Raw genomic sequence first — 25,784 nt, forward strand, 5'->3', positions numbered from 1 at the left:
TTCCCATCGAGTAAAATCATCTTTTCATAGATGTTTTATGGAGACCTTTAAACTGGTAAAGTTGTTTCCTGGTGCCTCCTGCTTGCAGAGCCCTCCTGGCATCATGAGCGTCCTGGACGACGTCTGCGCCACGATGCACGCCAAAGGCGAGGGCGCAGACGGCACGCTGCTGCAGAAGCTGCAGGCCGCTGTGGGAACCCACGAACATTTCAACAGCTGGAACTCTGGATTTGTTATCCATCATTACGCTGGGAAGGTCAGACTTGACTCATTTGGTGCAGAAATTCCAGTTTTCGAGTTGACTTTGAAGATGTTAATCACACCAGGAGGAACAATAACGTGGGAATCACAGGTGAAGTTTAATTTCTCCGCAGGTGTCGTATGATATCAACGGATTCTGTGAGAGAAATCGAGATGTCCTCTTCCCTGACCTCATTGAGCTCATGCAAAGCAGCGAATTGTAAGCATTTTGAGCAATAACAAAGATAAATTTTTGCAATTGTTCTTGCTAAAATGAATAAAAATCTTAATTTCTTGCTTTAGTAACTTCATCCGCAGCTTGTTCCCTGAGAACCTCAACACGGAAAAGAAAGGCAGGCCGACCACAGCCAGCTCAAAGATCAAAGTAAGTCAATATATAAATAAGTAAATACTTAAATTTTCTGTGTTTAATGTATTAAAAACCTGATGATGCTTCCAACAGAGACAAGCTAATGAGCTAGTGAGCACTCTGATGAAATGCACACCACACTATATCCGCTGTATTAAACCAAATGAGACGAAAAGGCCGAAAGACTGGGAGGAGAGCAGGTCTGCATGCACATTGTGACGAAGCAAAGCGTCCAGCAGGAGATTATTCCATGTTAACCGGGATATTCTGACTGTTTTCAGGGCTAGGCATCAAGTGGAATACCTCGGACTGAGGGAAAACATTCGTGTGAGAAGAGCAGGATTTGCTTATCGCCGACTCTTCACTAAATTTCTGCATAGGTGAGGTTTTTTTTCTGATTCGTGTTTAATTGAGTTTGTTCTGAAAGAAAACTGAGATTGCTTTGGGTGCGTTTTGGCTCCAGGTATGCCATCCTTACGGCTGAAACATGGCCGTGTTGGAGGGGACCAGAGCAGCAGGGGGTCCTCCACCTCCTCCGGTCCGTCAACATGGACACCGACCAGTATCAGATGGGACGTACAAAAGTCTTTGTCAAGAACCCAGAATCGGTACTAAGATTTCTGTGTGCAGTCTGTGCTTTGTCGTATGTTATTTTGTTTACTGTCTGAACAAAAAGAGCCAACTTAGATTCTTAGATTACATTCGTATGACAGGTCTTGAATCTCAATTCCAGTTTTTTGCAGATTTTTTATTTATTTATTTGCCTGGTGGTTCATACTTTTAACTAAATCCGACCTCAATCAGACTTAAGTGTGATCGGTTTATGTCTCCAAAGCAACCCGCATGCGCAGAAGAACATCCACGTCGCACAAGCAGAGCATTGTTTACAGAAAAATAAATCGTGGAGGCATTTATGGATTGATTTTAAAGTCTATTCAGAAATGAGAGCCAGCATGTTGCAATATCATAAAGTCATAAAGGAAGCTAATAGAAAGAAAACACACCTAATACCAATGGCCTTTTGTGTAGAATTGACTCTAGTCACAGCCAAGAGTGCTGTGATTATGATGCAAAGTACTTTAGTGACTCAGACTTCTTTCAAATGTTTACAACAATAATATTTAGCCATAATTTCCATCCAGATTTACGGTACTGGTGCAGAATTATGACGCCTGGACAAAATATGACATGGCCGTTCAGACTGCAGAGGCTTTGAAAACTGTTGGATCTGTTTTAAATTTAGTGGAAGTGGCTCAGATGGGATTATTTTTGGGGAAAATATTGGAATTGGCCATTTAAGTTCAAATAGGGGTTGCAATTGGGTGGAAAAAGTGCATTTGGATCGCATCTGCTGGCTGTTAGAATGTAACCACTGAATGACACATGAGAGAGTCAGAACCAGTGAGAAACATCTGCAGGATTGGGCTGTACCTCGATCCAAGGAGTCGACCTCGTCTTGCTCCCACGTGTCCAATAACCGGGCAAACATTGCTGTTTTTAAGAGGTGCACAAACTTCTTGCCTAGCGGCCAAAATTGTCAGCTATGAAGTTCTCACAGAAACCCATTCAAGCATGAACTGTTTTAATCAGATAATATAATCAGATTTTTTTTTATTTTAAATGGATTTTACATATGAGGAGAATCTTAAAATATATTTTTTATTTAACAGGGAACAGTGAAGCTCAAAGAGGAGAAATGTGATCTTTCCTTTTAATTTTCATCAGAACTCTTTCTGCGGCATTTTAAAAAATTTACATCTCAATATAATTTATATACATACAGTTTAAAGTATAATTGACAATTCCAAATGTATGCACAATATTAAACAGGATCAGTAGGGAAATTTTTATTGAACATCTGGAGGAGGAACTTGCAATGAACTTTTTTGCAAAATACATAATAAACAAATAAATTGCTACTATTTACTATTTTACATGCTAAAAGCACAAGTTTTGTATATTATATTATAAAAGCTTCACTTTCTACTACTTCAGGTTCCTCCTGGGTCTAGATTAGTCATTACGTTTTCCCAACAGTTGATGCTAAGCAATACTAAATAAATTTAAATAAGTTTAAGTTTTATATTTAACATTATCACATTACTTTTCTTCTTCAGCTGTTTCTTCTTGAGGAGATGAGAGAAAGGAAGTTTGACACCTTCGCCAGAATAATTCAGAAGGCCTGGAGACGGTACAACGCCAGGAAGAAGTACGAACAGATGAGGGAAGAGGGTGAGCAGCGCCCACAGCATGCGTTTCTCCATACTGCTTTTCACACAGCCTGACTTCTGTTTTTTAAACGTGTCCTCACTTCTTCTCGACACGCAGCCTCAGATATCCTGTACAACTCGAAGGAGCGAAGGAAAAACAGCATCAACAGGAACTTTGTTGGCGACTACCTCGGCCTGGAGCAAAGACCCGAGCTGCGGCAGTTCCTGGCGAAGAGGGAGCGCGTCGACTTTGCTGATTCAGTCACAAAGTTCGACCGCAGGTTCAAGGTGCCTGTTAGAAATAGGGATTAAAACATAAACGCTTGTGTTCACTCTTATTCTTCCACTTTCTTGCAATACACAATTGTCAGTTCTTCTTTTTCTTCTCTCACAGTCTATCAAGAGAGACTTGATCTTGACCCCTAAGGGGATCTATCTGATTGGTCTAGAGAAGGTGAAGAAAGGACCTGAAAAAGGGCAGATTAAAGAGGTTTTAAAACGTAAAATGGAGTTTACAAACATCATCAGTGTCTCCCTCAGGTAGGACTCACAGTTTTATGATGTTTAAATGCAGATGTTTCTGTACCAGAGTTCAAAGATGGCTTTCTTTGAAACAATATTCATGCTAACGCTATATAATGTGTTTTGAGGCAGTTCACCAAAATCCCGGACGATTTTGAAATTCTCCCCGGACATTTTTTTAGGTCTGAAAAGTAGGACATGTCCGGGAAAAAGAGGACGTCTGGTCACCCTAACTGTATAGTATTTTTGCATGTTTCCGCTGGTGTTTTTTTTATTATTTATTTTTGGTGATGTGCTCTAGTCTTTGAGGTCAGAAGGCGTACTTTCTGTCGCTCTAATCTTTTAGCTCACAGATTCTGTCAGTTTCAAGTCCTTGGCCGATCCAAAACATTAATATCGCTGAAAAAACGACATGTTAGTAACATAGGAAGATTTTGGACTTAGCTCCTGGTATATAATCTTACATAATTTCTAATTGCACTATCCCACGGCACCAGTTGCTGGCGCAGTTTTTTGCTTGCAAAGTTGTGTAGGCTCTCTTGCAGATATGCAGTGGTTTATTGGGTGCAGCATGTTACTTTATGGCAGAACAAATTGATAGTCAGACTTAAATGCAGAAACTCCCCCCTGACATCTGTTTCCACATTTAAACTGAGGCTGAATCTCATCAGAAGGAAGCAGCTAAACTGTCGTTATTTTATAATATACCATAAAGACAGCAGTAAATTAAACTGATGAGCACATATGCTGCGTAACACCTGCCATCAGTCCTGGAATAAAGCTTCATTTTTTTAGTTTATTATGTTTCAGTAATAAGAAAAATGTAAAGGGACTGACTGGAAGTCTGTGGTTCTATGAATACAGAATAATTTCATATGATGATAGATTGATTTCTAATTTGATCTTATTTCTGTTTCTAAGAAGTACTGCTTCCTTTTTCTTTTTTAATCTTAGGACAGAAGTTTCAAGGCTCTCTTTTCCTCTTTTCAGTTCCAGACAAGATGATTTCTTCGTTCTGCACGAGGCCCAGTATGACAGTCTGCTGGAGTCCAACTTTAAGACAGAGTTTCTCAGTTTGCTCTCTAAACGCTATGAGGAAGTGACTCAGAGAAAGCTGACCATCTCCTTTTCTGACAGGTAGAACAACAGAGAGTGTTCAGAGGCCTGATGACGCAGAAATAAAAGCATCTGATGCAGATTTTCTGTGTTTCAGACTGGAGTTCAAAGTGAAGAAGGAGGGCTGGGGCGGAGGGACCTCCAGGGTTGTAGTTTTTCAAAGAGGTCAAGGAGATTTGGCTCAGCTCAAACCGGGAGGGAAGACTCTCACCATTTCTGTAGGAGACGGTCTCCCCAAGTCCTCCAGTGAGTCAAAATGAATAATTAAAGTATCTTTGCAGCAAACTTTATCATATTGTTCTTTGTTAAGATGTTTTAATATGTAATTTTGTCTTTAGAGCCAACGAGGAAGTCTGGTCTAAACGTTCGAGGAGGAGGGAGAAACCACATATCTAACAGAGGTGTGACTCTCCTTAACCTCAATTTATGTTCTCATTTGCATTTCCTTTGACTTATGTTTGCATTTTGATTTAATTTATTAATCCCTGGCACAATAGCTGAACACACGGGTATCGTTTACTATTCTAACAGCTCTAAGCAGCACCAGTTCTTCAGATTGCACTTCAAATTCATAAAAGTTAGAGCTCAGTTTTAAATAGCTCTTAAAGATACACTGAAAAGAAACAAAAAGTAATCCTGCTTAAATATATTGCATTAATAGGTCACAAGTGATAATTTTAAGTCTATTCAAGTTAATCTATTATGTTTATTAAGCTGTCAGGTTAAACAAATGTAAATAAATTAAGTCTGACAAAATTCAGTTAACACAACATTTTTAAACTGGAGCTCCATCTATTTTTTCAGTGAAATATAAAAAATATACAAACCATTGCAAACAAAAAGTTGGCGGTTTTTTAATGAGTTAATTTAAAAAGTGAAATTTGTATTTTACTTGCTTCCATTAAACACTGATTGATACATTTCAAGTTTTTATTTTGGTGAATGTATCTCAACTAATGACAACTCAAAATTTAACTTCAAAAAACAGAAGATGGAAAAAAAAGCTTAAAACAGAAAAGTTTTGTTGTTTTCATGTTATGGCCATGGGGAGACAATCATCTCCACATATAAGCCACTGTAACACTGCAGTATGTAAGAATGTAATTAAATTGACCTTTGAAATGTAATAAAATATTATTAAAACCACATTATATAATAATCAATGCAAAATGTAATGAAACATATTGAAGGTTCTGGTTAGGAGTCTAAAAAAGCATCTAAATTAACAAAGTTTCAATTTAAATGCATTTAAGATCTAGAAAATGGTCATTATTAAAACTAAAATGATTATGATGAACACTAAAAGTTTGTAATTGTTTATTGCGTAATGTAATTTCTAGAAAATATCTACCGCTGTATTTTGTAATAATCAGTGCAAAATTGGTTTATTGATGTTTTATTACATTTTGAAGCCCGACTTTAATACATTATTACATTACAACATATTGCAGAGTCACTACATAATGTGGTATTACAAATCCTCTGATGTAGTGCTGCATCTGACTGAAAGTTGAGTGGAAGGAAAAAGTGTGGTAGAATGAAAGGCACAGCTAAGCTAAATTTTAGAGCACTGCTTGCTTCCCTATGCTGGTTCCACCAGTATGTGCTGCAGTGATTATGATATCACTGTTTTGGATTGGAGTGTCATCAGGAGGATTCATGCAGAATGAGCTCCAGGAATGGAGATACCTTTCAGTAGGACGGCATTTGGGTCTTAAAAATAGTTGGTTTTTGCCTTATGTGATAATCCAGTAAAGAATGGGGCTTACACAAGATAAGCTGAATTTGTAGAACCAATTCAATTCAGTGCATTTACAAATCACAACAAATATCGTAAACCATTGCCTTGAATATTTGTTATTGTTGTCAGTTGTGACTAAGCTCTAAGCTGCAACAAAAAAAGTCTGGAGCATTAAACTTTATGTTTGAAGCTTCTGCTTCAGGACTTCTATAAGTTAAGTTCTCTAACCTTTAAGAGGAAAACATGTCTTCTAACTTTTATTTTATTTTTTCTAGCACATGCGAATGGCGGAGCCAAGTTTTCCAGAGCCCACCCCAACCAGCAAGCAGATATCACATATTCCTCCCCACACAAACAACCGCGGCTTCCCAACATGCCGCTTCCCAACACGCCGCTTCCCAACGCGCCACTTCCCAAACTGGACTCCCAACGGAGCCGCCGGGCCCCGGCCCCGAACCAGCACAACCAGGGCAACCTGGACTTCCTCAACGTGCCTGACCAAGGCATGTCAGGGTAAGAGAGGCCAGCTGGTGAGACGCAGACAAACAAAAGGTGCTTTGAGAGGATGGGTGCAGCTCTGAGTAAAACCAGTGCAAACACATTGCAGCGGGTTATTAGGACTTGTCAAGGTGAGGTCTGTTTGTCTCCACAACAAAAAATGCCCGTTTATAAAACTTTCTGTCCTTTACAGATGATGTACCGTCAGTACAAATAAGAAATCTAAGGTGGAAAATGTAAAGAATGAAAAAATAGTTCTAGAAAGGACCGTCACCAAGAATAAAGTCATAATATTATGAGAATAAACATAATAAAAACATGACAACAAAGTCAAAATAATAAAGAATAAAGTCATCATGATACCAGATTAAAGTTATAATGTAACCAGAATAAGGTAGAATATCAGAAGGATGAAGTGGTAATTTTATGAAAATTCCTCCACTAAAACATAAATTAAAAATAAAGTTAAAAATCTTGAACATCATATGAACTTATACTTTTGTATCGGTTTTAAAAAGAAGGAAATACTTAATCGTTTAACACATGAGCAATAAATTATTATCAGTAACAGGGATTTTAAAATATTGTGCCAACAGTTGAGTTACAGAAGCACACGGACTTGACGAGCTGGTCGCGTCACATCTCGATTTCTACCAAAACTTTTCTTTCTTTATTTTACAACTTTCTTCTGTTAACGTTGCATCTTTATTCTGCTGGTATTATGACTTTATTCTGGTAACATTATGATAATATTGTAATTTGAAAAAAGAAATCTCTTAGTCTGGCCCTAATAATCCATCATACCAATCTAGAACAAACTTTTAGCCCCTTTAAAGGGACACCACCAGTTTATTAGGTTTACATGTTGGTTACTTACTTTTAATTAAATTCAGTTCTATTTATTTATTTAGTATTAGATCACAATGCAAAACAGCCCAGTGATATGAATCTGCAGAATTCAATCAGAATCAAATTTATTTTAGTCGGACTAATATCCAAATGTCCAAATCATTTAATTATAAATAGCTTGTGGTAAAAAGTTTCCTGTCTAAACAAGGAAGCACTTACTTTGAGAATGAAAAAAGAAGGAAGCTACACCAGTTGCGGCCGGGTTACTTTCTTTGAGAAAAAAACATAACGGGGAGTGAACAAAATTAAATAAACACATTTAGCTCCATTAAATGCTAAAACCTGTAAGAAGAAGAATTTTTTTTTGTTTTTTTTTAAGTTACTATAGTAAATCTAATTGGTTACTACCCACTTGTGGCCAGAAATACTTTTTACTTTCTACAAAATCCTTTTCACCACATACAATAACTCTGTAGAATTTGACATTTAATTTCCCTTTGGGATCAATAAAGTATTTTTTAATTTGAATTCAAACAAACATCATCAATACACAATGTTGTACTTTTTCTATGCCTAGCTTTATTTAGCCCATTACATCTTTTGTTTGCTTGCCATTGTTTTTCTTTGTGTGCATTATTTACACCCCTTTACTTGTTTGTTCTTGTTTTGTTATAGGAAGCAGAGGAAAAGGAGCATCAGCCATCGACCGCCTCCTGCCCCGAAGCCTCAGCCGCGACCTCAGGGTCCGCGCTGCCGGGCCTTGTATCAGTACGTTGGACAGGACACGGACGAGATCAGCTTTGAGGCGAACGACGTCTTCGACCTCGTCAAAGAGGGTACGTAGCCAATCAGTTTGAATTCTCAAGTGAAGATTCCTCTTACATTTTTTCAAATTAAACAAAACTTTTGTGCCGCCATCATTTTTAAAATATTAATAAATGTTTCCAGATGTCGGCAATGGTCAACAAGGCTAGCCCACATTTAATCATTTGCAAATTTATTGACGGAACCTGACTTGGTGTTCTGTTTTGATTGTTGATTCTATATTGCATTGTGTTTTTGTGTTTGATTTGGTGTAAAGCACTTTGAAATGCCTTGCTGCTGAAATGTGCTATACAAATAAAGTTTGATTTGATTTTGATTTTACAAAATCAAACAAAATGTGGTGCCGCAGCAAATAAATTTGTTTGTTCTGCGGTTATAATTTTAAGATTTATTTTAAAAATGTTTCCAGAGGTCAACCTGTTCATCCCCTCCCACTTTAACAAAATCCAACAAAATTGATATAAATGATTTATGCTATGTTTGTGCCGCTAAAATATTTGTAGCATAGTTGAAAGACATAAAATTTGCTTTATTTTGTAAGTGTCTACTGGCTGGTTGACCTTTGATGACCTCTAGGAACATTTATTAATATCTTTAAAATGGCAGCAGCACAAATAAAAAAAAAATTGCAGCACAAATGTAACACAGCTGATTGACACCAAATATGCTTGATTTTGTAAATGTGGATTGGTTGGTTGATCTTTGATGACCAATGGGAACACGGCGGTATAAACAAAATTATTGCAGCACAAAGACAGCATAACCTTTGACACCAATTTGGTTTAATTTTAAGAAAAATGGAGGGTCAACTTCACTCAGGTAGCTTGAATTCTTGAACATTGACGGTGTTTTTTGTTTTTCCTCTGCAGATCCATCAGGCTGGTGGACCGGCAGGATTCGAGGAAGGGAAGGTCTCTTCCCCGGTAATTATGTGGAGAAGATTTGATGAGGACTTTTCACGGACATTCTTGTGTTTAACAAGAACAAGGCGTATTTTACCATAGCAGCAGACCCTGTTTGCTTACAAAAAAACAGCCTGAGAGTTATTCAAGTTGTATGGAGAACCTAGTGCAAGGGTGACATTTTGCTGACATTTGAGCCCTTGCTAATTACCTGTGGAAGCATAAGGTATGAAGACAAGACAGGAGGCGTCATCATGATTGTTAAAATAGGACGACAATGAGCTGCTCCGGTTTCATCTCCTTTAAGTCAAACGATCCCGTTGTGAATGGCCTACCAACAGGATCTTTGACTTCATCTTCCAGAATTACTCCGGGCTTCAGCTGAAAATGAACTGAACAAACAGAAATCTGTGTTTACCTCCATGCAGTAAACAAGATTTACAACAAAAACAGAAACTTGAATGATACTTTGGCGCTCAAGTAACGAACTTGCTTCAGATAAAATCAAATTTTTTTAGTAGAAAATTGTAGTTTTTATTGTTTTTTTAAGTCAGGATTATTGGTATTTTGTCATCAAGGAATATATTTTCATACATCTTAAAGCAAACTCTTTGCATGGGTATATATTGCATTGACAATAAGTTATAAGAGATATTGCAGCAACAAACCAGAAGAAAATTCATTTACGGACATACCGTAATTTCCGGACTATTGCGAACGTCTGATCATTGAAATATGGACCGTAAATGGTTTTTCCAACAGTGCCTGTAACTCCGATGCTTAAAAAAGAAAGGAAAAGTAATTTATCACCATCTTCATCTTCCTCCACTGCATTAAAACCACTAACGTCGTCTTCTTCAGAGTCGGTATTAAATAGCCTCACACACTCCCTCAGTCTCTTTTCAGTTGTCACTTTCGTCTTGGGAAAAATTTGTTTTTTTCTCTCCATCACAGCAGTCCAGCATTTCTATGGTAAAAAGCATTTATATTAGCCGCATCGCAGTGTTTTACATTTGTGAAGAAATGTAGCAGCTTGTAGTCCAGAAATTACAGTATTTGTACAATAACATTTCTTTGTTTTATGTTTGATTATTTTTTAAATATTAAAGTCAAGTATTTTTAAAATATCGTGTCTTTTGATTCCTTTATTTGGAAGTGACAAATATGGCTGTAGTAAAAGTGAAATCAGATAAAGGACTCCAAATAGTTACAAATATATTTAACAGAGCAACAGTTAATCTCGCATATCAATCATAATTTTAGAAGCAGAACACTTTTATTTCAATATTTGGTGTTTTTCTTGTTTTCAGTTATATTTCCAAGGAAAATTTTCTATTATAATATCACCCAATCCAACACTTTCAAACTTCACTTAAAGACTTTCAAGAATGTAGCCTATAGCTACAATGTCAGTGCTAGAGATTTCTGTTTGAAAACAGGTTTGTTCACTTAAGCTAACGTTCGCCTTTAACTTGAAAACAGGTTTGTTCACTTAAGCTAACGTTCGCCTTTAACCTGTTAAGCCAGTGTTTCCCAATTCCAGTCCTCGGGGCCCCCTGCTCTGCATGTTTTAGATGTGCCTCTATACCAGAACAGCTGATTCAAATGATTGCATGACATCTTCTGCAGCCACCAAGAACTGCAGGAGCCTGTTAATCACCCAAATATTCAATCCAGGTGTGTGGCAGAAGGGAAACATCTAAAACATCCAGGGCAGGGGGGCCCCGAGGACTGGAATTGAGAAACACTGACTTAAGCTAAAGTTCGCCTTTAACCTGCTAAGCAGTTAGCATAAACTACTGCTAAGCTATATATTAAACAGTCTTAAGTCTTGAGTAAGAATTTCATCACATTTCACTTGTTTGACAACCAGATCCAGAGTTTTTAAGGTTTTTGTTGGCTGCTATGCGACACAGTTAGCCTAGCATGCAACAGAAAAGAAACTGGGTTCAAATAATAACTGCAGATTTTGGGGGATTTGAATGTTGCCATCTGGCTCTCAATTATACCATGATGAAAAAAAATAAAATAACAAAGTGCCTTTTTTGAGAGTTAATTGACTATTATTTTGTCTAAATTCTCCATTTTATGTAGGGACTCATATGTGATTCTAAACAAGCAGCAAACAGAAAAAATTACATATTCAATGTTTTTTTTTTTACAACAACTTAGTGTTGGTTTTACTGATTTACTTTTTGAAGTATCTTGAAATAAAGAGTTACAACATTTAATTCCCCTTTGGGATCAATAAAGTATTTCTGAATTGAATTAAAACAGAAGAGATATCTGTACCAGTGTTAAGAAGACAATTTAGTTCTTAAAGGCTCACAGCTCAGCAGTCGGCTGTAATTGGATTGGCCAAATCCTCCTGAATTCAGTTACATCCTCTTGTTTCTTTGGCTGCTCAATATCTTCATATATGTGGCACGCCAACACTCACTGCTGAGGATCTTTAAATCTACTGATACTTTATTACTCAATAATTCAGAAGTAAAACTAGATTTTTCTATGGAGAGCCATTTCAGCCAAAATTAAATAAATAGTGGAAATTATTTAATTGTGGCTGAAATGGCTCTCCATAGAATAAATCCAGGAATAAATAAATGAATAAGTATAAATGGGAATAAAGATGCCAATTACTCATATTTATTTCATTTTGGCTGAAATGGCTCTCCATAGATATCTGCCTCGCAATGTTATTTTAAATATTAAGTTACAAACTAGAAAAGTGTTGTGAGGTAGGGGGGGTTATGACATTATAAAAATTTGTTTTTTCTCTATTTATTGCACAATGAGTAATTTTACACCTGCTGGTAAAAGATTATTTAAATTGCTTTATAAAAATCACCAATACTTTGTATGTGTGGAAACAATCAGGGGCAGAAAAACATCTGAGGATGTTCAGAAACCCGGAAGACTAAACGTGCAACGTTACTTGAAGCAAAAATAACGATGTAGGTTGAGACATGCGTTTTTAAAACAAATGGCATTTCCAGCTTTTCAGGAACCAACACACAGTTAAAAAAAAAATCCTCAAGCATTAGATCTGAAACACCCACAAGCTGCGTTTGGAGTCTTTTCTGAGATGGCTCGACCGGTCGAGTTTGTTTTTGAAGACAAGACCGGGGATTACTCATGCAGGCAGCAGGTAGGCTTGGCCGGCTCCAACCGTGCGCTCCTCGACCTAATCTCCACTTTACCGTTAAGGAAAAGCGAGAAAAACGAGTTCCGGATGCATCCGTTTTATTTATTTTTTGGATCATCTGAAGACATTTAACCCTTACGGCGTAAAGCATAATGAACGGATAACGTCACTCCGTCACAGGGTTTCGGTCCTCCCCCCAGGTCAATCCACCTGTTGCACCACCTGGAGCGGAGCAGCGCAGAGGAGCGCAACCATGGGAGGTAGGAAGTCCGAATCTGATCATTTATTACAGATATTGGTTTGGATTTTAAAGTATGTAATGTTTTCAGCTAGGCTGGATGAATGAACTGTAACATTTATGAATGGAAATGACTTGAATATTCGCATTGTTGACTGACGGAGCGGATGAGCAATAGTGCCAATCAACAGTTTGTTTGAACTTGTAAAGTTTGCCTTGTATGTATGCAATAACTGGTGATTTAGTGCATATACAAAATTTATTTCATTATCTCAAGCAAGACACCACAAAGAGATTGTTTTCAAACCTTTATTTCTGTTAATTATTGTGATTTTCTACTTGCATCTAGTGAAAATATTAGAATATTACATCATACTAAAAAACAAAACAAGTTTTAATACACAAAGTGGGATTAGTGAAAATTATGTTTAATACTTGCTTAGAGTTGATTGGATTTAAAACTATAACCTTTATGGAAATGACCTGAACAGTCACATTGTTTGCAGACTGACTGAGCAGGACAATATGACAGCCCAACACACACACACACACACACTTATATGTATATATAAATAACATATACAGATCAACAGCGACATGAAATTAGAGTATTCAGGAAATGATCCAGAGACACGGACGAAACAAACAGAATAGATGGAAGTTTGTTAGCCCACCCTCACAAACACCAAGGCCGAGTTCACACTGCAGACTGAAATCACCCAATTCCGATATTTTGTAAAATCGGATTTTTTTTTTTTTGCCGGGGCCCTTCACACCGCCACACATATGCGACCTGTATGTGTTCTGCAGTCTGAACGGGCAAAGGACCTGAAAGTGTCCCGTATGCGCAGTAGAGGGCGCCATAACGTCAGCATTCTCAGTGTTCTGCCAACCGCCATAAAAAGAAGAAGTGCTCAGTGTTTACGGAAGTAAATATGGAGGCTAACGGTGGAGCATAGCTTACATATTTGAAGTTGTGCGACCAGAGTAGCACATTAACAACTTAATCCTCATTATAGTCCGTAGCTTGCGCGTATCAGGGCGATTAGTGAGATTTGTCCAGTATCAGTGACGTTGAGTTCAGGTGAATGTGACCTGAACGCATTTGAATCGGATACGTATCGGACATGCAAGTGGCCTGGGTCGCATTCGAAAAGAACCCGACCTCTGCTGTTCAGACGGTCATGAAAAGATCAGATACAGGTCCCATTACGTAAAGATAATAGGAATTGGGTCACTTCAGCCTGCAGTGTAAACGCAGCCTAAGAGGAGACAAACAATCCAAAACAAGGCAGACTAACAAAAATGAAAATCAAACTCTAAAAGAACAGCAGGAAGCAGTAATAAAACTGTAAACACAAAAATTACTAAATGCTTATTAAATCACTTTAATCAAGTTAATCTAAAACACATAAAAAAACGCTACATACCTGTAGCATAAAGCAGCACTCTAAAGTCAAACTTGATGTAACAGATCTGGTGCAGCCCTATCAAATAAAAGCAATATAAAAAAACAAAAGCATACAATTCAATCGAATGAAAGGAGACAAATGTATAAGCCTACCTGCAGCGTCGAACAGCCACACTGTCAGGTAACGCTACCACCGGAACGTCATTAACAATGCGGCCCTGTATAAAAATACCACGTCAGCACAGACGTATTTAAGAGGATCGATTTAAAACGGTTTCCCTCCAAACCTGCCACAGCCAGCAAACAGCGTGGGCCCAACACACACCTGGTCACACAGGAAATTAACACTTGGCCACCAACCTTCCAGCTTCCCTTTTATAGAAGTTCATGCTGCGGAGGAAGTGACACCTGGTGACGCCTGTTACATTGCACAGGTGCGATTGATTTGCAAAGTAGATCCAGAGGGGAGTGGGTCTCCTCTGCTCTGACTGCAGGCGGTTTGAGTTGCTGAATTTAATGCAAAGTTGGCAACAGTTCTCACCACAGCTTTTTTTCATTCATCCCCACCCTTGGCCACGCCCCTCGGTGTAATATATATTTCGTACGGGTAAACAAAACATTTAACGTTTACATAATACCTGTGTAAGGCTGTCTATGTTAGCTCAAAAAACATTTTTTGAGCTAACATAGAGCTAAACCATTTATTAACTTATCTTTGAAGTTCTTTATGAAGTTTTACACATACAGCTTAAATCATTTGTCATTGTTGGAGCTTTTGAGAATGTCTGAATAATTACATAAACATAATTAATATGCAGCGACTGAGGAGCCATTGCTAACATACTGCGCACCGGAAGTGACCTAAAGAATACGGAAGTGCTAAGTGCAGAAGTTTGGAAAAGGGCAATCATTTTACCATTTAATAAGCCAGGTAAAGATCCTACCTGTCCAAATAATTATAGACCAATAGCTCTTACTTCTCATTTAAGTAAATGGATGGAGAAAATAATGGTTAATAGATTAGGATACTTCCTTGAGAAGAATAATCTAATTAATGGATACCAATGTGGTTTCAGAACAGGAAAATCAACAATGGATGCTCTAACTAGAGTCAGTAATGACATAGAGAAAGCTTTAAAAATGAAGGAAATAATGATTATAGTATTTTTTGACATAGAAAAAGCATATGACTCACTATGGAAAGAAGGATTACTTATAAAAATGAAACAGATGGGAATAGGTGGGAGAATGTATAATTGGATAGCAAATTTTCTGCTAGATAGAAAAATAAGAGTAAAAATTGGGAATGACTATTCAAATGAATTTAATGTTGAAAATGGAATACCTCAAGGTAGTGTAATTAGTCCAATTTTGTTTAATATTATGATCAATGATATTTTCTATGATACTGGTAAATGTATAAAATCTGCACTATATGCAGATGATGGGGCCATATGGATGAAAGGGAAAAATATTAAACATGTGGTAGAAAATATTAAAAAGCAATTAGTAAAGTAGAAAAATGGTCTTATGAATGGGGTTTTAAATTATCAGCAAGCAAGTCTTGTTATATGGTTGTCACAAAGAAGAGAAATATTAATATAGAAACAATAACATTATATGGACAGACTTTAGAAAGAGTAACAGAATATAAATATCTAGGTTTATGGTTGGACAGTTCTTACTCATGGAAAACACATATAGATAAATTAGAAACCAAGTGTAAAAAAGTTATTAATCTATTAAAGGCTGTGGCTGGAAATAATTGGGGGGCAGATAGACAGTCATTATTAAGCATATACAGGGCTCTCATGAGAGCAATAATAGATTATGGCAGTATTATATATGGAGCAGCAGCTAAAACATCATTACAAAGAATAGAAAGATTACAGTGTAGAGCTTTACGTATATGTATAGGAGCAATAAAAAAACACCTATTAATGCTCTTTTAATTGAAACTGGGGAAACTCCTCTGGAAATGAGGAGAATTAAACTAGCTTTAGCATATTGGATGAAAATTAAAAGTAATATAGATGATAATGTGAATTCAATTATCTTACAAAATTGTTGGGAATATGTGAAGTTCCAAAGTAATGGATTTGGATGGATGGTTAGGAAATGGATTAAAATGTATGGATTGGAGGACAAGGAAATAGCTCAGTTTAATCCAACTAGCGTTATTCCTCCATGGTTAATACCAGAGGTTAATGTAGATTTGAAAATTAGCATAATGAAAAATGATTGGAATTTAAATGAAATAGGGATAAAGACTGATATTTATTTAAGAAATACATATAATAATTATCTTAAAATTTATACAGATGGTTCTAAGAATTTAAAAGGGTATGTTAGGATAGGAATATATATTCCAGAGTTTAAAAAATGTATTTATAAAAGAATATCAGATCAATTGTCGGTTTTTACAGCAGAAATGGTGGCAGTTATATTAAGCTTACAGTGGGTGGAGGAGATTCGACCAGACAGGGTGGTGGTGTGCACAGACTCCAAAGCAGTAGTAGAAAGTATCAAGGGAGAAGGAAATAATAGAAAAGATCTGGTATTAGAAATTCATCATATTTTATTTAGATTATATAGGGGTGGCATTGATGTTTGGTTTTGTTGGGTGCCAGCACATGAAGGAGTAAAAGGCAATGAAAAGGCAGATAAATTAGCTAAAAGGGCTTTAGAGGGAGAAATAGCAATGTTAATTCCTTTTGGGAAAGGGGAAGGGAAATCACTTATTAAAAGTAAAGAAATGGAGGAATGGCAAAAAATGTGGAATGAAGATAAGAAAGGAAGAAGATTATATGAAGTACAAAAGTCAGTTCTAATTCGAAGCAGTAATGAAAGAAACAGAAGAGAAGAAATAATAATAAGTAGATTAAGAATAGGTCATACCTACTTAAATGACATACTTTATTTAATAGGGAGGAAAAATAATGATAAATGTGAGAGATGTGGAGAGAAAGAAAATGTAGAACACATACTGATGAACTGTAAGTCATATGAACACAAAAGGAAAGAATTAAAGAGAATAGTTAGAAGTATAGGGCATGAATGGAATCTTAAAGGTATATTAGGAAATGAAGGAAACATAACAGATATTCACAAATTAAGGAAAGCATTGTTTATTTATCTTAAGAATACAAAATTAAAAAATAGAATTTAATAGATGTGAAGTAATGCAGCTACACACTCATGTACAGTAGGTGGCGGTATGCACCTTAAAGTTGCTTGTGATCCGCCATAATAGAAAAGAAGAAGAAGAAGAAGAAGAAGAAGTGCAGAAGTCCGTGGCAATTTTGTTCAAAAATTGTTTTTGGGCGGGGTTATGCTTTCACAGGGAGGTTGGTTACACTTTAACGTTGAAAAAAGATAACATCGGGCATAAATCCGACCTGAAATTGTTTGTTTAACAAGGCAGGTGCCTTCACAAGTCATTCAGGAAAAAGGAGGGCAAAAGGAGAAAGAGAACAAACAAAATGTTGACAGATTATTCAGAGGCTGACAAACAGGAAGGACGGGACTGAATGACAAATTGTAAACAAAAAACAAATTACTGAAATGCTTGATGTAGTTTATAGCCCTGGGAGTGAATTCAGTGAGTTGAAGAATAATTTCATTGCAGTTTAAAATGTGTGATTGGCAAAAGTTTATATGGTACATTTTGACCATATAAACTTGCTGGGTTAGATTCCAGCAAACTTGATTAAAATGATTGCATTTCCTCCGATGCTGCAACAACAGTCAAGAATGTTGCATCAGGGAAATACCTAGACACATAGGACAACCACAGCTTTATATTGTGTTCATTTAGAGCATTACTTTAGCTACTCAACAGGTCACCTTCAGGTCCGAAAATTTAATGTGGATGCAGTGGAAATCTGCAGAACCTTTAGACTCAGGATGTCATCTCCAGCACTTTAAGCTGGAAAACAGACTGAAAATTAGGAACCAGTTGGGGGGATTTCGATATTTCTAAACTTTGAAATTTCTTCTAAAGACTGATGTCTGCAGAATGAACCTGTATGGAACACCCTTCCTGACAATAATCAAACCCAAGCCCTAAAAATGTGGTCTTTTTGAAGCAAACTCGAATGCATATGTGAATGCCAAGCGGACCATAAACTGCTCTAAGAGCAGGAAGTGGACTATTTTGCAGGGCATTCTAGGTAAATACAACCACAACAAGTGTGAGAGTCTCCTCCAATTCTTGCACATAAAGTCAACACACAGAGAGAATGAAACTGATTTTCATAAACCACACATTTAAATGTTCAGTTGGGATAGCTTTATTTGAATGCGTACAGGTACAGGTGTGTTCCACCTGATGTTTATTTTTCTGATGTTTTTCTTTCTTCTCACTGCCTCTTCCAGGCGTCTATTCCAGTGAAAAGATGGCCGACGTTTTTGCCTATGAGAGCTCAGAACTCGACTGGTGTGAAGACAACTACAGATACTCTGAACATGTCGTGGAGTATTTCAACACAGTAAGCTTCTCAGACAGCGCATCATGCAAGAATGACCCGTTTCTATAGTTTGATAATGTTTAAAGTCATTTTGCACCTTTTCACTTGCTGATTTGTTGTTTTCCTTGCAGGTCAGCAGCTTTTTCTTCTTCATTATTGCTCCTATAATGATCTATCTGCTGCATCCCTATGCCAAGGAGAGGAGCCTGGCGATCCACATGGTCTGGATCATGATGATTTTTGTAGGCAAGTCAGTTTTATTTCAATTGATTGTATTAGACCATTAAATTACTATTTTTTGTATTAGTAAAATAAAAATAAAATCAGAAAAAACGTATTGGAAACAGCTAACATTGGGTTAAACCATTGTAATATTTTTCTGATCTTCCCAAAGTATATCTAGATTTTTCAAAGAAACAGGCCCACAGCATTACATCTCCTCTACCATACTTAACCATTGTTTTATGCCAAACACACTTGGAGTTTTTATTTCTGCTCTATTTCACCAAAGCCCAGGGTTTAGTTAAATTAATTGCAGCATTTTGAAATGTCTGCTTTTTTACATTTGTGATAGTAGTACAGAGATTATTCATTTTTTACATTTGGATTTGTCTAAACTTTTTTTTGTTCTTGCTCTCATTGTTGATATGAACGAGTTTAGGTGATAAACATTAACATGGATTTGTTTTACTTGAATAGCATGTACTCTTGTCTTTCCCATTTTGAAGAGTTGCGAATAGGAATCACATCATACCTTCTTCAGTTGAAGAATATAAAGCCTGTAGTGATTAAAAAATATATATTTCAGTTTTTTTATTTTATAGGAATTTAATTTATTTGGATGATCTTTGATAGCAAAGTCAGTGAAAAACAATATAAATATTTTATTTATTTATTTATTTATTTATTTAGTTAGTTAGTTAGTTAGTTAGTCAGTTAGTTAGTTAGTTAGTTAGTTAGTTAGTTAGTTAGTTAGTTAGTTAGTTAGTTAGTTAGTTAGTTAGTTAGTTAGTTAGTTAGTTAGTTGGTTGGTTAGTTAGTTAGTTAGTATTTATTAATTGTATTTAAATTCAATAAAAAAATTTTTATGTCAGAGTGCCAGTCTCTTTTCATATTTAAACCTTTATAAAGCCAAATATATTTTTCAAAATTAATTTTAGGTTTGTTTTTTGTTACCCATGCGAACAGGTTTAGTAACATTGCTGGAGGGCTGCATGGATATTAAAACATATCAGATGTATACTACAAGCTTTTAGAATTATGAAAATGTGTCAGTATTCATTCTTTTTGTTACTACAATGTTTTTTAGATGATTCAAAACCAATAATACTGATTTTGAAAAAAAGTCCTACCAAGGTGTAATCTTACTTTTCCATCTATTGTAGTTTTCTCCTCTAATTTATTATCAGTGTAGCTGTAACCGTCAACCTGTAACTCTTAGAGATGTGAGAACTCCACCGATCCTCACATCCTCAGTTTTAATGTGTTCATCTTTTGTGTTTGTGAAAAGCAGGAATAAATTCCAGTAACAGGGTTTGTTTTTCTGTAGGACTTTTCTCTGCATACTTCCACATGACTCTGAGCTTCGTTGGCCAGATGCTGGATGAACTCTCCATCTTGTGGGTGTTGGCTGTAGGATATGCCACTTGGTTCCCTCGTAAACTGTTTCCCTCTTTTATCAAAGACAGGTAAGTTTACTTTTATACCACTGAACCAGATTACAAATCACTGCCCTACCCTACGACAAGTTAGCGCAAGGTTCATTAGTATTTTTATTGTCATCTAAACCTACACACTAACAAAAACTGGAGTTCAAGAAAGGTACAGATTTTGCCCTCAAAATTGAGCTGTTGAAAATTTACATTTTTTGTTATTTTTTTAGGACAAGAGTTTTAATGACAGATTTAGAGCCCTATTGTGAAAAATTCATATTTTTATACTTGGATTAGAGTCTCAACTGCTTCTAAGAACAACCCAAGCGCTTACAAACTCACCCAGTCATTTTTTGCCAATAAGTTCGTATTTTTTGCTATCTAGAAAACCCAGGCATTGCGCTGTTACCTAGCAACTCTAGCCGAGTCCAGCCATGTTACCTAGCAACCCAAGCAGAGTTCCAATACATTCGGTCAGCTAGTTTTACTCCTGTTCATTCCAGCAAAACACTTGCTGGAAAAGTCAAGTGTTTTGTTGTTGACTTACCATCCAGAAGCCACTTGCTGCATTCTTGCTTGTTGTGCAAGAGGCTCCATTTATTCTGCTTTTTTGTCTGATTTAGGGTCAAAAATATACAGGTGTATAATTGTGTCTCTGTTTGCAGCCATTTTCATGTGCGAGTGCAAAACGTTAAGTTAGGGGCCAGGGCCAGCAGCAGCTTTTTTGGATTTAAAGTGACAAGAAACCTCAACAAAACTCAAAATAGGCAGAATTGAGGGAACTAAAACAACATTTTAATTGAAAGCCAGACTTTGGTGCAGTCATTCGTTAATGTCTGCAGGGAACAGACTAAAAACATTTTCTCAACCAATGAAATAAAAACTATTTGACTCAAAAGTTGTGAAACTGTACACCACATTTTTATTCAAGGAAATAACGTAATGAAAACTATTTGCACTAACAGACAAAACAAATATGTTTACTTAGGTTTGTTTTTATTTTTGATCATTATTAAGTAAATAATAGAAGTGCTTTCATAGCTTTGGAAAGAAAGAAAGTTCCAGTGTGTTTATTTGTTAGTTTAGTGACAGGCGTCAATTGGTCATTTATGAACATGATTAGTTGTACATAATTTGGAGTTTTGTATTTTTATAATACAATAATAACAATTGTAACAATAATAACAATAATAACAATAACAATAATAACAATAACAATAATAATAACAATAAAAATAACAATTATTACAGTGACCCCCAGTTCATTTGAGTTTGATGCTTCTGCGTTACACTGATCAGTCGTTCTTCTCTCATGTTAAACCTTTTCCTTCATGCATTTGTTTTTTCAGTTGAGCATTATGTAAATAGATTATTCCTAAATGTTTACTGAAACTTTCTCCACTGACTTCCCAACCACAGGTCCACATTTTCACGGCTCGTCCTTTTGATCACCGTCATTACTTCTGTGTCATCGTTTGTCAAACCTACAGCCAACGCCTACGCCTTAAACTGCTTTGGCCTCCACCTTCTGTACACCTTGGCTGTGGAGATGAGACGGTAAATAAAAATAAGGTTTTTTTAATCTTGTGAAACTTCAAAACATGCAGCTTTTTGGTTTCAGTGTGACTACAGATCTTTTCTTAACCTCAGCTGCACCGACCAGAAGGCTCTACGTCTGGCCAAGCTCTCGGTAGCTCTGTGGGTCCTCGCCATCTCCTGCTGGATTAGTGATCGTTTGTGCTGCAGTTTCTGGCAGCGGTTAAACTTCTGCTACCTTCATGGGATCTGGTAAGACCTCTGGTCACTTCCTGAATATATCAGATATCAGGTTTTACTCACAGAAAACAGGGCTGTGAGTAAAACACACAGTGCTTTTCTGTAATATTCAAGTTAAGCTTAAAGTCAGACAAAGATAACCTTACGGAGACTGAAAGCAGTTTAGAAATTATTTCATTTAACAATGCAAAAAAGCAGTTCTCTTTCTTATTAACCCTTTCATACATTAGTTTAGATCCTTTATGTCCTGATTTCTTTCCAGTATTTTTGAGTTTCTTAAAGCACAAAAAAGAAGGGAAAAATTTTGTAAAAAAAAAAAAAGAAATTAGGATTTTTTTCTTGTTGTAATTTTCTCCAAATACAAAATTGTCATTTGGAGAAAATTGTAGTATTAGTCTTAACTTGATGTCACAACATTTTTTATTTACCTGCAAGAGTTTTTACAGTAGAAAGAGGGGGGATTAACAAAAATCTTCTTGCACTTGCAGTTGATGGCCAGTAGTTGGCAGTGTATTGTATCCTGCACTAGTTTCCACTTCAGAGGTCTGTGTGCATTTTATAGCATAAAAATCCACAAGAAACACAAGAAAATTGCTTCTAGACAAGCAGTATGGAGCAGTGACTGCTATGCATGAAAGGGTTAAAGCAACATATTTGTTATCATTATGTCTTGACAGTATAATGTGAGAAAAGATTGAGTTCCTCAAATCTTCCCAGTTCTATTATTTCTGTCTGAAGAAACATACAGCTCCTGGTCAAAAACAGTCAATCAACCTTGGGTATGCACCGCTCAATCTGCTAAAGGCAGATAAACAATTTACAGTTACAGAAAGCAGGATATCATTGTGCATATTCTGTTTTATCTGTCTTTCAGGCACATTCTCATTGTGATGGCTGTAGCCTACGGCAGCACGCTCATAGCTTATCTGGATGCCAGCAATGAAATACCTTATTCGCTGCCTGGATTGGAGTACTGGCCCTGTGATAAATGGGCCGTTGGATTCCCCCACATTGTTCTCTCCAGCTCTCCAAAGACCCAAAAACGGTGCTGACAAATCACTACCCCTGGCATTTCATTTGTTGTCAAATGTTTGCTTAACAACTGAATTGCCTTGCATCTGAATCCTACTGATAAATGTCACCGCTTAGACTGAAGTTACCATTTAACTTAAAATTAACATGAAGTGATTAATTTTTTATTTCAGTTCGTCTAGCTGTCCTTGCAGGATTTTGCATCCTTCAGTCCAGACCATAGTCTGCAAAGAGGTTACAAAAAATCAGTAGGATCCACTTGCAAAGAGGGATAAACATGGAAAACAAACCCCTGGCTCAATACGCTGCAAAGATAGTCATCAATAATTGGCAAAAGAAAAAAAAAATCCAACCAAAGTGTCCTTTAAAAAAAATAAAAATCTGAAATGAGAATAATCATTGTAACACTTTATTTAGAGTTTCAGTTTTTTAAATGTGAACCAAGACAAAAAGTCAAGAGGAACCAGCACACAGACTGTCACTTGTACACTGAAATTATGTTTTATGTTTAACTTCAGGTATTAAATTCTGGTTTATTTTCATAACTGATCATATTTTTATGTATTTTTTTAGTAATTTTAGTAGTTTTTTTATAAAGATGTCCAGAAACATGTGATTCTTCCGAATGTTTTAATATTGCAGATGCTGGAGCAAATGTCCCAGTCTGGTTGTGACTCATCTTGCTACATTAATTGTTTTGGTTTTTTGTGACGTTTAGGGCGTTCCAATGCAAATATTATATTTTATTTTCATTTATAATGTTTTAATTTTGTATCAAACGTAATACTGTCATTGCCATTCTTTACCAATTTATTTTAAGCTTCTGATTTACACAAGAAACAAACAACAAAACTGAAAACTGCTTTGATTTAATTTGTTCTCTGGAAGTTTCATCCAAATCCCATTTATTTATTTAGAATTTATTTAATTAATTTTATTTTTTCCATATACCTCAGACAAACAGCTGAGGTGTATAGAAAAACAATAAAAAATTGTTTTTGTTATTGTTTCTCTGATTATAAAGCTTTTTAAAAAATAGTATTATTGTTTTAATAAAGACTTTATGTCTTTGACTCTTAAGGAGAATTTAACAGCAATAATCAACCTTCATATAATAATTTTTATTTCTTACAAATATTGAGAAATCTTGAATTGCTTCCATTTATAAAGAATAACATTTTACCCTCTACTGTAATTTGCATTTTTACACTAACCCTGGTTGTATATTGTGAAAAAGTTAAACTTTTGTTTTAACTTTTTATCAATTACTATCTATATATATCAGACTTAAAATCTAATAAACGTTTGTTGGTGCACAAGTTCAAACTTATTGTGGATTTATTTTCTGTCATCCAAACAGGTTCTAAATTAATCTTTGTTTAATTCTCCCTTAAAAATCCCACGTTGTTGTAGCCAAAAACTAGTTCCTGGTCTTATGCTGACTGGTTTTATGGTCAGATTGGACCGAGATTGTCCTGAAATTTTGAGAAAAGTTTCCTGTTTTTTCACCACTAGAGGGCAGCAAGAGCTGCTACAAGAGGAATCTGTTCACTTCTGCCGCCCTGGGAGCGTTATCCTGGGTAAAAGAACGTTCAGTTTAGGAAACTGAGCACATGCACTGAAGTGAATACAAAGGTTTTATTAAAGTGCGGTTGTCTTTTTTTAAATATCATGAAAATGACACACACACAAAAATCTAATTTCCCACAATGTGTTTTGTCAAATTACAACAAAAAGAACTCAAGCGTTATTATCTGTTAAATAAAATATGTATTAAAGGTAATTTATTTAAAACTTCACCATAAGTTGTCAGAATAATAACTCTATGGGCAAATTTAGCCATTATATTTGTGTTGATTCATTCACTCCTAGGAATACACTATTACAATACAAGAATGTTTGATCTCTTGTTTTATAAATATAGTTCTATATAATTTAGATTTTTATTATGTAAATTCGTCCTTTTTAAAGCTTTAGAGTATTCAAAGGAGGTTGTGGAAGAAGCCTTGATGGCAATCCATACAATGATAAATAGATTTAGCAGAAAATTTAGAAGAAAAATTGAATATCATTCAAAAATCTATTTATTTCAGTAATTCCTTTCAAATTGTGAAGCTCAATTATTTATCTATGTTCATCTATGATATATAACCAGTAAAAATGTATATGTTTGGGATGGACGGACGGTTGTTGATTCTTGAAGCACAGATTCAGATGCAGTCCACTGCTGGTGAATTTTCCTTCAATTTCTCCTCCATACTGGCTGATATTATCCATGTTTTTCTACCATACTTTTTTCTTCCACTCAACTTTAAATTAATACATTTGATGCTGGACTCCAAGAACAATCACCTGCTTTGACAATAATGTTGTTGTTTTTTTTTTGGCTTCCTTATGAATGGTGTCACTGACTGCTGCTGGAACAACTGATATGTCAGTAGTTTTACCCATAATTGTGTAAGATATAACTTGAACATAACATTCAGTTGATAATAATAATTTTTAATCCAAAAATCTTTTCTGAGAAATTTGATTTTAGACTTTTATAAGCATGTAAGCCATAATTTTTTTAATTAATAGAAATAAATAGTTTTAATGTTCTCTCAACATGTCATTGTGGAAAATGATAATTTGTTCTCAATCCATTTAAAAAAAGCTTAAATAAATAAAATAAGATAAAAATAAAATTGTTTAAATTCTCTGTGTAATTAGTTTATATACGAGTTTCACTTTTTAAATTGAACGACTTTAATAAATTACCTTTATTGATGCTATTCTAATTTATTGA

General features: G+C 35.8%; 2 protein-coding genes and 1 long non-coding RNA gene across 5 annotated transcripts in view; 2 read left to right on the forward strand and 1 right to left on the reverse strand.

The window, feature by feature from the left end:
* Positions 1-10,398, forward strand: part of myo1f (myosin IF) — a 26,672-nt gene extending 16,274 nt beyond the window's left edge. For both annotated transcript variants that reach the window (XM_044130563.1, XM_044130564.1), the window contains exons 14-28: positions 89-256; positions 375-460; positions 544-625; positions 704-810; positions 892-990; positions 1,074-1,218; positions 2,728-2,842; positions 2,939-3,108; positions 3,215-3,360; positions 4,333-4,479; positions 4,556-4,704; positions 4,797-4,859; positions 6,475-6,712; positions 8,222-8,382; positions 9,241-10,398. In XM_044130563.1, the coding sequence (XP_043986498.1) occupies positions 89-256; positions 375-460; positions 544-625; positions 704-810; positions 892-990; positions 1,074-1,218; positions 2,728-2,842; positions 2,939-3,108; positions 3,215-3,360; positions 4,333-4,479; positions 4,556-4,704; positions 4,797-4,859; positions 6,475-6,712; positions 8,222-8,382; positions 9,241-9,317 (1,953 nt within the window). In that variant the 3' untranslated portion in view covers positions 9,318-10,398. The remainder of the gene's footprint in view (positions 1-88; positions 257-374; positions 461-543; positions 626-703; positions 811-891; positions 991-1,073; positions 1,219-2,727; positions 2,843-2,938; positions 3,109-3,214; positions 3,361-4,332; positions 4,480-4,555; positions 4,705-4,796; positions 4,860-6,474; positions 6,713-8,221; positions 8,383-9,240) is intronic.
* On the reverse strand, positions 10,157-14,456 carry LOC122839170. 2 transcript variants are annotated; one of them, XR_006371991.1, is made up of 4 exons: positions 14,355-14,456; positions 14,221-14,285; positions 14,087-14,143; positions 10,157-10,240 (listed from the first exon to the last, which is right to left on the reverse strand). It is a non-coding gene; the product is annotated as an uncharacterized LOC122839170 (long non-coding RNA). The 2 variants fall into 2 exon arrangements; XR_006371990.1 differs by having other exon boundaries at positions 14,221-14,456.
* acer1 (alkaline ceramidase 1) lies at positions 12,187-24,322 on the forward strand. The gene is made up of 8 exons (XM_044130565.1): positions 12,187-12,421; positions 12,619-12,678; positions 18,445-18,557; positions 18,668-18,782; positions 20,086-20,224; positions 21,608-21,745; positions 21,839-21,976; positions 22,839-24,322. Exons 1-8 carry the CDS (start codon positions 12,409-12,411, stop codon positions 23,014-23,016), a joined length of 894 nt encoding a protein of 297 aa, XP_043986500.1. The 5' UTR covers positions 12,187-12,408; the 3' UTR covers positions 23,017-24,322.
* The last annotated feature ends 1,462 nt before the right edge of the window (positions 24,323-25,784 follow it).

Source organism: Gambusia affinis, linkage group LG10, assembly GCF_019740435.1.
Source record: "Gambusia affinis linkage group LG10, SWU_Gaff_1.0, whole genome shotgun sequence".
Lineage (NCBI taxonomy): Eukaryota > Metazoa > Chordata > Actinopteri > Cyprinodontiformes > Poeciliidae > Gambusia > Gambusia affinis.